Source organism: Somniosus microcephalus, chromosome 5 (genome assembly GCF_052327205.1).
Source record: "Somniosus microcephalus isolate GS21.2 chromosome 5, FLI_Smic_1.0, whole genome shotgun sequence".
In the NCBI taxonomy this organism is placed as follows: domain Eukaryota; kingdom Metazoa; phylum Chordata; class Chondrichthyes; order Squaliformes; family Somniosidae; genus Somniosus; species Somniosus microcephalus.
In genome coordinates, this window is record NC_140991.1 from 104,240,975 (window position 1) to 104,253,451 (window position 12,477).

At 44.8% G+C, this 12,477-nt stretch overlaps 1 protein-coding gene across 3 annotated transcripts in view; it reads left to right on the forward strand.

Moving 5' to 3' along the window:
• Window positions 1-6,686: 6,686 nt before the first annotated feature.
• Window positions 6,687-12,477, forward strand: part of LOC147117252 (retinol dehydrogenase 12-like) — a 73,756-nt gene continuing 67,965 nt past the window's right edge. Inside the window, exon 1 of one of the 3 annotated variants that reach the window (XM_085988064.1) lies at window positions 6,687-7,076. In XM_085988064.1, coding sequence (XP_085844190.1) covers window positions 7,063-7,076 — 14 coding nt within the window. In that variant the 5' untranslated portion in view covers window positions 6,687-7,062. The remainder of the gene's footprint in view (window positions 7,077-12,477) is intronic. The other 2 variants (XM_085988066.1, XM_085988065.1) reach the window with 2 other exon arrangements.

Consider the following 12,477-nt stretch of genomic DNA (forward strand, 5'->3'; position numbering starts at 1 on the left):
GATAAGGCGACCAAAACTGCACACAATACTCAAGGTGCGGTCTCACCAAGGCCCTGTACAACTGTAGCAAGACATCCTTGTTCCTGTACTCGAACCCTCTTGCTACGAAGGCCAACATTCCATTTGCCTTCTTAACCACCTGCTGCACCTGCATGCTTACCTTCAGCGACTGGTGCACAAGAACACCCAGGTCTCTTTGCACTTCCCCCTCTCCCAATCTATTGCCATTCAAATAATAATCTGCCTTCCTGTTTTTCGGTTCACTAACACTCCTGGGTGATCTGGGGGTGCCTTGATCACCACATGAAGACAGTCGTTGATGCCCTGCACCTGTGGGAAGCCAGCCAGAGCTGCAAGCTCGAGCACCCACTCATTCTGACTGGCTTCATCGGTGGCAAAGTGTACATAACTGCCTGCCCTGGCAAACATGGCATCGGTGATCTGTGTGATGCATCTGTGGGTGGCCGACAGTGAAATTCTGCAGATATCTCCTGCAGAGCCCTAGAAGGAGCCTGAGGTGAAGAAGTTGAGGGCAGTGGTCACTTTGACAGCCATTGGTTACGCGTGTCCACCAGGTCCACTTGGCAGCAGGTCTTCTTCCAGCAGCTACAAATGTCTGCCATGACCTGATGTGATAGCCTGAGCCTCCTGAGGTACTGCTGTTCAGTCGTGTCCAAGAAGCTGATCCTCTGCCTATATACCCTGTGTTGGGGGTATCGTTTCCGGCAAGTTGCATCCATGTGCTCATCCCCTCCTGTGGATCAGCAGGTTGGTGAGGAGGAGACTGCTGCTGCTCCTGCTGGTGTTGTTGGTGCTGGCGCTCATCTTGGTCCTTATCTGAGGTCCAAGGTGAAACATCATAAGTGGCACCCATGCTGATCTGATAGATGACAGATGTAAAGTGGAGATCAGATGCACAAATCTCCAGTGTAGTGAGAGTGACCTCCCATGTAGTGAGAGTGACCTCCAATGTACTGAGAATCAGCTTCAAAGTACTGTACTGAATTATCAGAACAAGTGCTGTGAGCATAAGCCTCTCCCTTAGGCAAGGAAGCAGGTGTGAGGTCTCAGTACTTATTAAATTTTTTGACTGTCTTTTGTTCAGCCCCCTCAATTGCTGATGTGCTCTCACCTTGCTTTCACTGGAAGTATCCAGGAAGCCCGGGAATCCCATGCATACTCAGTAAAACTTGAAATCCCAGGTAAAAAAGGCTCTCGCTCGCAGCCTAATGCGCTCAAGTTAAATGTAGAAGCCAACGGGTTGAAGCCGGCTTCCCGTCACACTATCAATGTCAGCGCATTTAACCCCCCACCCGCTTCCAAACCCACTCACTCTTTCCTGTTAAAATTTCGGCCAATATTTCTGTGCTTGTAAGGACAGCTTTCGTTATGAGACCCACTCTCTGGAATGCTGAGTTGATCTAAGTTAGCTGTAAAACAAATAGTCATGGTTATGGAGGAGGTGATGCTTTTAGTTGAGTTTAAAAAATGGGACCATTGTAAGGAAGTTAGCAAAGACATGGAGGGCTAAATAATAATAATAATTCAACTTTATTGTCATTGTACAAGTACATGAACAACGAAATGTGATCTTGCAAGCTCCCATGAGTCCAGTACAAATAACGTTAAACATAAATAGCACCGTCCTGGGAGAAGCAAAGCTGCTGCGTCTATACGCGTCACCATTCCATTATTCCTCCTGTCTGACAATCTTCAGCCCAACACCCAAGCCTGCTCACCAGCCGCCCCTCCCGGGGCTCTTTCCGTGACCTTCTCACCAACTGCCCCTTCTTGGGGCTTCTTCTGTACCTGGTCTTCCCTGATGGTCACCCCTCCAGGTATTAACCAGGCCTGGCTCTGCTTAGTTTCCAAGCCTTGCTAGTGACCCTGTCCCTAGTCCCAGGAACAGGGCTGTGCCCAAATTTAGCAACTGTAACACAAGTTTCCCACAGCCTTTGCATCGACATGTGTATTGTCTGTATCATCCCCTCTAACAAAATCTGTAAAATTAAGACTCTGCATTTAGAACCTTTATTCCTGGTACTGAGACAACAGTTCCAAGTTGCTTTCTCTAACAGTAGTAATCAACAGTGAGGGTACAAAGTTTGTATAAACTGGAGAAAGTTGTGGTTCATTGAAGACTGGATTTTGGATAAGCAGTCTCACAACACAGAGGCAGTGGAGGGATAGAAAGAGGTGGTGCAGAGATCGAGTTGAGTGTCTTCAACGTACCTGTACAAGCTGACTCCATGTCTGTGGATGATATTGCCAGGGAGCAGCATATAGATGAGGGAAAGGGGGTCAAGATCAACTCCTTGAGGGCCTCTGGAGATAACAGTGCGGGGGGCAGGAAGAGAAGCCATTGCTGGAGATGCTCTGGCTACAATCAGATAGGTAAGAATGGAACCAAGTGAGGGCATTCCCACTGAACTGGAAAAAAGAGGAAAGGATGTTGGAGGAGGATGGTATGGTCGACCATGTAAAAGGCTGCAGAAAGGTCAAAGAGGATGGGGAGGGTTAGTGCACCATGATCACAGTCAGAGAGGATACCATTTGTGACTTTGGTTGGGGCCATTTCAGTACTGTTACAATAACGAAAACCTGATTGGAGAGATTCAAACATAGAAGGCATGGATTTAGGAGGGACAACACATTCAAGAACTTTGGAGAGGAAATGGAGATTCAAAATAGGGTGGTAGTTTGCAAGGACAGATGGGTCAAGGGTGTTTTATGGAGGGAGGTGATGATGGTGATTTTGAAAGGCAGGGGGACAATACCTGAGGAAAAAGAATCATTTACAATGTTAGCATGTACACCAGGTAGGGAACTCGGGTAGTAAGCAGTTTAGTGGAAATGGCTTAAGGGAGCAAGGGATGGGTCTCATGGACAAGATGTGCTTGAAGAGGGCATAAGGCGAGATAGTAGAGAAACTAGAGAAAGACATGGGTTCAGGGCTAGGGCAAGAGACCATGGAGGAAGGTTTAACTTAGTGGGCAAAGGAAAGGAAGGAAGCAACAGAGGCATCTGAACGGATGGTCTCAATTTTAATGACAAAGAAGTCCATTAACTCTTTGCACTTGTCTTTGGAAGTGAGGGTGCAAGGGACAAGGGAGAGAGGAGCTCATTGACTTCTTTGTCTCTAAGATTGAGACCATCCATTCAGCTGCCACTTCCCTTCCTTCCTCTAGCCCACTGGACCAAACTTCCTCTAAGGATCCCCCCTGCCCTAGCCCTGAACTCACATCTTTCTCCAGTTTCTCTCCAATCACCCCTCATGATCTCTCTGCGCTCATCTTGTCTATGAGACCCACCTCCTGCTCCCTCGACCCTATTCCCACCAAACTGCTGACCACCCAACTTCCTTTTTCTGGCTCCCACACTAGTTGATATTGTTAACGCTTCTCTCTCCTCAGGTACTGTCCCCCTCTCCCTCAAATCTGCCATCATCACACCCTCCTCAAAAAAAACCTTGATCCCTCCAACCTTGCAAACTACTGCCCCAAAACCCAACCTCCCTTTCCTCTCCAAAGTCCTTGAACGTGTTGTTGCCTCCCAAATCCATGCCCATCTTTCCCGCAATTCCATATTTGAATCCCTCCAATCAGGTTTCCGCCCTTGCCACAGTACCGAAACGGCTCTCATCAAAGACATCCTTTGTGACTGTGACAAAGGTAAATTATCCCTCCTCGTCCTTCTTGACTTGTCTGCAGCCTTTGACATGGTTCACCACTCCATCCTTCTCCAATGCCTCTCCACCGTCATCCAGCTGGGCGGGACTGCACTCACCTGGTTCCATTCTTATCTATCTAATCGTAACCAGAGAATCACCTGCAATGGCTTCTCTTCCCGCTCCTGAATCATTACCTCTGGTGTCCCCCAGGGGTCTATCATTGGCCCCCTCCTATTTCTCAGCTATATGTTGCCCCTTGGTGACATCATCCGAAAACACAGCATCAGTTTCCACATGTACGCTGACGACACCCAGCTCTACCTCACTACCTCTTCCATCGACCCCACCACGGTGTCTAAATTGTCAGACTGCTTGTCCAACATACAGTTCTGGATGAGCAAAAACGTTCTCCAATTAAATATTGGGAAGACCGAAGCCATTGTTTTCGGTCCCCGCCACAAACTCCGTTCCCTAGCCATTGACTCCATCCCTCTCCCTAACATCTGTCTGAGGCTGAACCACACTGTTCGCAACCTTGGTGTCATATTTGACCCTGAAATGAGCTTCTGACCACATACCCACAGCATATCAAAGACCGCCTACTTCCACCTCCGTAATATCGCCTGTATCCACCCTTGCCTCAGCTCATCCTCTGCTGAAACCCTCATCCATGCCTTTGTTACCTCTAGACTTGACTATTCCGATGTACTCCTAGCTGGCCTCCCACATTCCTCCCTACGTAAACTTGAGGTCATCCAAAACTTGGCTGCCCATGTCCTAACCCGCACCAAGTCCCATTCACCCATCACCCCTGTGCTCGCTGACCTACTTTGGCTCCCGGTTAAGCAGCACCTCTATTTCAAAATTCTCATCCTTGTTTTCAAATCCCTCCATGGCCTCGCCCCTTCCTATCTTTGTAACCTCCTTCAGACCCACAACCTCCCGAGATATCTGCGCTCCTCTAATTTTGCCCTCTTGAGCATCCCCGATTTTAATCGCTCAACCTTTGGCGGTCATTCCTTCTGTTGCCTAGGCCCTAAGCTCTGGAATTCCCTCCCTAAACCTCTCCACCTCTCTACCTCTCTCTCCTCCTTTAAGACGCTCCTTAAAACCTACCTCTTTGACCAAGCGTTTGGTCACCTGCCCTCATTTATCCTTATGTAGATCGGTGTCAAAGTTGTTGTCTTAAAATACTCCTGTGCAGCACCTTGGGATGTTTTACTACGTTACAGGTGCTATATAAATACAAAAATACAAGTTGTTGTTATTGTTGTTGAGAGGGATTTAAGGAGACGGTTGGTAGTGAAGAAAAGAAGCCAGGTAGTTAACTTTTTTCTCCAGGATCATCCTTAAGTAGTGTGTGGTTTTATAAGAATATAAGAACATAAGAAATAGGAGTAGAGTAGGCCATGTGGCCCCTCGAGCCTGCTCCGCCATTCAATAAGAGCATGGCTGATCTTGTACATCAACTCCACTTTACTGCCCTATCCACATATCCCTTGATTCCCTTAGTGCCCAAAAATCTATCGATCTCTGTTGTGGAGTATTTTAAACCAACACTTGACACAAGATTTTAGATTGATAATCAAGTTGTCTTTATTGCATCGGTGGGGAAACAGTCTGCACTGTCTTAGCCAGACTTTTCCAAATTGGTACAGCAAACACTACATTTTTATACATTACAACACATATGTTCAGCTCATTCAAAATTCATTCCTGCCACCTGATTGGACCTTGGCCCGCATGCATCTTCACTGATTGGTTGCCTATGCCACGTTACATTAAAGTACCGCCTTTATTACCGAAAAAGTATATGTCCGTTATCCCACAAGCTGTTGTTGCACCTATGACCTTTGTTTATGCCAGATGGGGTCTCAGCAACAATGTACTTCTGCCTCATTGTCCTCTTTTCCTGCCTCTCTCGGCCTCTTTTACTTCCAACTCATTGTTTTACTTTCCTGCCAGAACAGAACTTACATCCTCTTCGGCCTCTTATGGTTCCATGTCCGGCTATGTTATCTCAACTACCAATTCAGCAACTTAGAAAAAGCTTACTACTGCAAGGTATGGTCTTTATTACACCATTCAGCGAAACTGCCAGCGATGTCCGTTTAACTCTTTCCCCACTGCAATCTCAGTCTTGAATATACTCATCGACTGAGCATCCACAGCCCTCTGTGGTAGAGAATTCACAACCCTCTGAGTGAAGAGGTTTCTCCTCATCTCGGTTCTAAATGGCCGACCCTTTATCCTGAGACTATGACCCCTAGTTCTAGACTCTCCAGCCAGGAGAAACAGCCTTGCAGCAGCTACCCTATCAAGCCCTCTAAGAATTTTATACGTTTTGGCAGAGGAGAGTTATGCTGGATAGCACTTGATATGATGGTCCAATCAAGTCTGGTGATGAATGGTTATACCAGTTGTGTGCCAGGCACTCTCAAGTCTGCACCCCTTGGACTTTAGGGAGTGAAGATGGTGTCCATACCAGGGGGATTGATTTAGTATTATTAGCTAATTCTATTATATGCCTCAGATGTGTTATATATTGTTTAGCACTTTCCGTTTTTATTACTGCATTATTATTTTAATGTGTTCTTAAAATGTGGGCATTGCTGCATGTATCACCCATCCAGGGTTGCCTGGTGGTGGTGGTGGGCCTTGTCCTTGCAATACTTAAGGTCTTGTGGTAATGGTCTTCACTCAACTGTGTTCAGCAGGGAACTCCTTAGTGATCATGAAGAAACGTAGTGTAACACGCCTCTAGACGTAGGAATGTAACCGGTCCTGTTCTATTTGTTTTCAAGGGTGCGGAATGTTCCGTGTCCAATCTGAATGTGCGAGTATGGGCTCTTGTTATCTCAGATACATCTCTAGCAAGTTAACCAGTGACACTGTTTCTAAGCTAAACTACCCTCTCCCCGCCCACCACACACATTGCCTGGGTCACTGTGACAACAGCGCAAGTTGTTGGTAATTCGTTTTGTAATAAAGGCCGGTCATGTGGCAAATGGGTCATTAACAACAGGCGCGATGTGTCTCCAATGACTCATATGTCCCAGCAACTGAACAGAGCCGCTGAATGAAACGCAATTTAAAAACATAGACACCAGACGGCGTAAAATCAAAATCAGCAAGCTAAATGAAACCCGCCCCGCCCTGATCTTATTCGGAAAAAAACAGCACAGGAGCCGCCTTACTGGGAGGATGTGATTGGCGGATTGCGAGAGTCATGCATGTGACAATCTTCTCAGCTTCTGCGACAGAGGGAGAAGGAATCAGGGAGTGAGTGCGTGCAGCATTCAGGACATCTGCACCCAGCCACAAGTGGATCGGAGCGCAGCCCACCAACCCTACCCGTACCACTGCAGTCAAGTCGTATTCATTCTGGCAACATGTGTAGCAGGAGGTAAAGGGCTTTCATGCACTGCATTCCTGTACCCTAAGGGTGGCAATGGGGCTTTGAAGTCCTTTTAAGAACAGCAAATTCCTTTTTTTAAAAGCACCAGTAATGTTGCTCCCACTTGAGGTTGGAGTGTGGTAGACTAACAGAAGTTAAAGGCAAATAACAACAGAAAATGCGGGAAAAACTCAGCAGGTCAGGCAACATCCGTGGAGAGAAATTTGAGTTGACGTTTCGGGTCAAAACCCTTTTTCAAAACTGGAAAGGAAATAAAATAGATCGAAGGCAGGGCTGCGATCGAACAAAAGAGACATTAAAAGGTATTCAAAACCAGACGAGATGGTAATAGGCCAGTGGAGACAAAAGACAGCTGAGATTAGGTGTGAAGTGTACTGGCAGGATAGGAAACAGCTCCCACCTGGCAGCTGTCTCTTATCCTGCCGGCACACTTCACACCTAATCTCAGCTGTCTTTTGTCTCCACTGGCCTATTACCATCTCGTCTGGTTTTGAATACCTTTTAATGTCTCTTTTACTTCTTTTGTTCGATCGCAGCCCTGCCTTCGATCTATTTTGTTTCCTTTCCAGTTTTGAAAAAGGGTTTCGACCCAAAACGTCAACTCAAATTTCTCTCCATGGATGTTGTCTGACCTGCTGAGTTTTTCCAGCATTTTCTGTTGTTATTTCGGATTTCCAGCATCTGCAGTATTTTGATGCTATTCCAGCACTTTTTAAAATTTGTTTTACTGCAATGTTAGTGTTTATGTCCGTTTGGCTCAGTGACAGAACTTTTGCCTCTGACTCAGCAGATTGTGGGTTCAAGCCTCACTCCAGGATTTAAGCACTTAAATCTAGGTTGACTCTTCAGTTGCAGTATTAAGACATTGTTGGAGGTGCGGTCTTTGGGATGAGACTTGAACTCAGACCCTTTCTGCCTGTTCAGGTGTATGTTTGATACCGGAAGAACTTCGCTGCTGTTCTCTAAATTGTGCCATGGAATCTTTTATATCCATCTGAGAGGGCAGATGGGAACTCGATTCAGTGTCTCTGACAGTGCAGCACTTCCTCAGTAACAAAGTTGCCTCTAAGTTTTTTTTGGGCCGCGCAGCCCCTTTAACGGGCTGCATGGCCCATTCAAAAATCCATGCATGTGCGGTTTTTGCATTTAAAAGCCGGTGAGCTGGCTGTGCTGGAGCTCCAGACTGCTGCATGGCTGCACTTAAAGGGTACATTGCTCAGTACTACACTGTAGTGCTTAAGTCCTGGAGTGGGGCTTGAACCCATAATCTTTTGACTCTGGTGAGAATGCTCCCACTGAGGCAAAGGGTGAAATATATGTAATGTTAAGGTAGGCATTACAGGTTATTCCTTTTAGTAACAAATGTAAATGCTGTTATCGACCTATGTTGTACTCTGATTTTGAGATCATAAGTTCATAAAACTCTGGGACTTAACACATATGTTAGCTTCAGCATAACTTTATACCAAGTGTGCAGAAATAGAATTTTGAAGTTTGTTTTCCTTAATAGCGAGGGGCCGATTGGCCTACTCCTGCTCCTGTTTCTTTCTTTATATGGTGTTGGCTGCAAAATCATTTACAATTTTTATTAGAGTGAAAAACTATTCCTGCTAACCAGTGAGGGATGGAATTTTTGATGTGTAAACTGAACAAATTGTAGATGCCCGTTACTGCCTATCCTCCACCCCGTATAGAAGATTACAATTGGCTTTGATTAATTTTCCATTGATGGGCCTCCTGTATTAAGGCTGTCTCTTGGTGCAGTGAATACAAAATCATATCCTCTCTCCTTGGAGTAGAAAGTCATTTTTGGTGTTGGGCGTTGCTCTTCAATTCAATTCAATTCAATTCAAATCGCTTTATTGGCATGACAAGTTACATCTTATGTTGCCAAAGCATCGAAAAACATTCATGTTTGTTCACAAAAATACAGATCTATCCATACAGTGTATAAACAGATATATCCCTGAGTGTATAAATATACTTTCATATAATTTATATATACTCTTTTCTTATATTTAGTGGTTGTCCCTCTGTTTATGGCAAGCTGTAACATAGTGTGCCGCTAGTGTTACACAATTTCTCTCTTCCCCTAGTAGGTATGGGAGTTTTTGGTCGTCATTCAAATTTCTGAATTCCGGGCATATTTTTGTGAATTTTGGGTAGAAATTCTCCCTTATGCCCTGATATTTTCTACAAGCTGTGAGGAAGTGCATCTCTGTCTCAACCACTCCCTGACTGCAGTGAGAGCATATCCTGTCCTCTCTTGGTAGCCGGGTCTGCCTGTGTCTACCTTTTTCGATCACCAGGTTATGTTCACTAAGTCTGTACATTGTCAAAGTTTTTCTCAGTTTGCTATCCTTTACCATGGTCAGGTAATCAGCCATGTTGTATTGTCTGTTTAGGGCCAAGTAGCAATTGAGTTTGCTTTGGGTTTTTGTTGTTTCTGCCCAATATGACAGATATTTTTCCTTTTGCTTAGCGACGATTGTGTTGGGTCGAATTCTTTGTGTTACGCTGTCACTGTCCTGGGGCTGGTTATTGTTAGTAGTGTTAGTAGTTACTTCACTGAGTCCCAGGACTAGTTGACTGAGGGTATTCTTCTTTATGGTCCTCTCTTGGCATTTCAGGGCTTCGTAATGATAGCATTGGGGGTTGCTCATTTCTAGGTGTTTCCAAAATTTGGTGGCTCTTTTTTGGATAGTGATTATTAATGGATATTGGCCTAGTTCTGCCCTGCATGCATTGTTTACGGTTTTCCTTTGAGTCCGGAGGATACTTTTACAGAATTCTGCATGTAGGATCTCAATTGGGTGTTTGTCCCATTTTGCAAATTCTTGTTGTGTTAGCGGTCCCCACACCTCACTGCCATAGAGTGCAATTGGTTCAATTACTGATTTGAAAATTTTGAGCCAAATGCTAATTGGGATTTCTATTTGGATTGATTTTTTAATGGCATAGAAAGCCCTTCTTGCTTTCTCTTTCAGTTCATTCACAGCCAGTTTGAAATTTCCCGTAGAACTGATTTTTAAGCCCAAGTATGTGTAGTTAGTGGTTTGTTCAATTTTGGTTGTTCCTAGTGTGAAATTTATTTTGGGTCCCTGATGTCTGGATCTTTGCTGGAACACAAGGACTTTGGTTTTTTGGAGATTTATTGTCAGGGCCCAAGTCTGGCAGTACGACTCCAGCAGATCCAGGTTCTGCTGTAGACCCTCCTTAGTTGGTGACAGCAGAACCAGGTCGTCTGCATAGAGGAGGAATTTAACCTTGGATTCATATAGGGTGAGGCTGGGTGCTGTAGATTGTTCAAGTAGTTTTGCCAATTCATTTATGTAAATATTAAAGGGTGTCGGTGAGATTGGCGAGCCCTGCGTCACCCCCCGCCCCTGTGGGAAGTATTTTGTTTGTTTGTCTCCAATTTTAGCTGCACATTTGTTGTTTGTATACATTGATTTAATTACATCATATGTTTTTCCCCCTACCCCGCTTTCGATAAGTTTCAGGAATAAACCGTCATGCCAGATGGAATCGAAAGCCTTCTGGAAATCTATAAAGCATGCGTAGATTTTGCTTTTGTTTTGATGAACGTGTTTGTCAATTAGGGTCTGTAGGGTGAAGATATGATCTGATGTTCTATAGTTTGGCAGGAATCCAATTTGGCTTTTACTCAAGACATTGTGCTCCTCAAGGAAGTTTATAAGTCTTTTGTTTATGATACTACAGAAAACCTTCCCCAGGTTACTGTTTACACAGATGCCTCGATAGTTATTTAGGTCGAATTTGTCCCCACTTTTGTATATGGGCGTTATGAGTCCTTTGTTCCAGATATCAGGGAAGTAACCGACACTCAGAACCAAGTTGAAGAGTTTTAGGATAGCCAGTTTCATTTTATCGTCTGTGTGTTTAATCATCTCGCTTAGTATGCCGTCTGCCCCGCAAGCTTTTCCTGGTCGCAGGTCCTTGAGTCTTTCAAAAAGTTATTTTTCTGTTATTATGGAGTCTAGCGGGTTTTGGTTATCTTTTATGGCCATTTCGAGCTTTTCCAGTTTTTTGCATATTTGGTGTTGCTCTGGCCTTAGTGTGTTTTTCTGGTATAATTTTTCAAAGTGGTTTTCCCATGTGTCTCCATTTTGAATGGCCAATTCGTTGTGTTGTTTTTTGTGTAATGTATTCCAGTTGTCCCAGAAACAATTGGAATCAATGGATTCCTCAATGGAGATGAGTGTATTCTTAATATATTGCTCTTTTTTGGTTCTGAGTGTGTTTCTGTATTGTGTTAGTGTCTGACAATAAGAAAGGCGTAATTCCTCGTTTTCTGGATGTCTGTGTTTTTGGTTTGATATTTTTCTAAGTTTTTTCCTCATGTTATGGCAATCTGGGTCAAACCATTTTTCATAGTTTTTTGTTTTGGGTTTGTTCTTGCGAGCTTTCAAGTTTGACCTTGTTGCCAAATTATCAAAAATATTGTTTAGGTTATTCACTGCCCAGTTTACACCTTTATTGTGAGTGTATATGTTATCCAGAAAGGTGTCCAAGAGAGCTTGAGTTGATTCATTGCTAATTGCTTTCTGGTATTTTTCCGTGTCGTTTTTGGCCCACCTGTACGATTTTTTGGTGTTGTACAGTTTACTGGGTTGTGTTTTTGTGTTTGTTTCTGTCTTTTTAAGATACATAGTAATTTGACTGTGATCTGACAGTGTTGTTTGTGGTTTGACTGTGAATGCTTTGAAAGAGTATGGGTCCAAATCCGTAATCATATAGTCTACGGTGCTGCAGCCAAGAGGTGAGCAATAGGTCGATCTTCCTAGGAGGTCTCCTATGAACCTACTGTGGTAAACCACGTTCACTATCGTTAGCACTGTTCACCACTGTTCGTTATAACTGTATCACTGACCACTATTGTATCACGGTACGAGGTCGCCTCTTGCCACACTGCTATACCTGGGATGACCACTGCCGACTCCGCCTTGGCTCCACCCACCAGGCCAGGTATAAAGGTGAGCGACTGGCTGGTATTCCTCCTGCTTGGATCGGATCACCCACGAGAGTGGGCTGTTATTTAGTCAATAAAAACCTTTAGTCACCTTCGTAACTCTTCGCCTTTTATTGGAGGAATTGATAGGTATATCAATTTTATTGACTAAATTTAATGATGTCCGACAACGAGTCACAACCGGCGGAGGAGCCACCAGCGCAGCTCCCAGGAGCACAGCCACACCAGCCAGCTTGGCTGCGAGCCCTCAGACCGCCGTACCTGGACCTGAACCCACGAGCAGCAAACTCAGCCGCAGACTTTAAACACTGGCTGGTCTGCTTCGAATCATACCTGAGAGAATCCAGCGTCCCTCAGGCATCCAAACTAAGTGTCCTGCAGGCACAACTGAGCCCG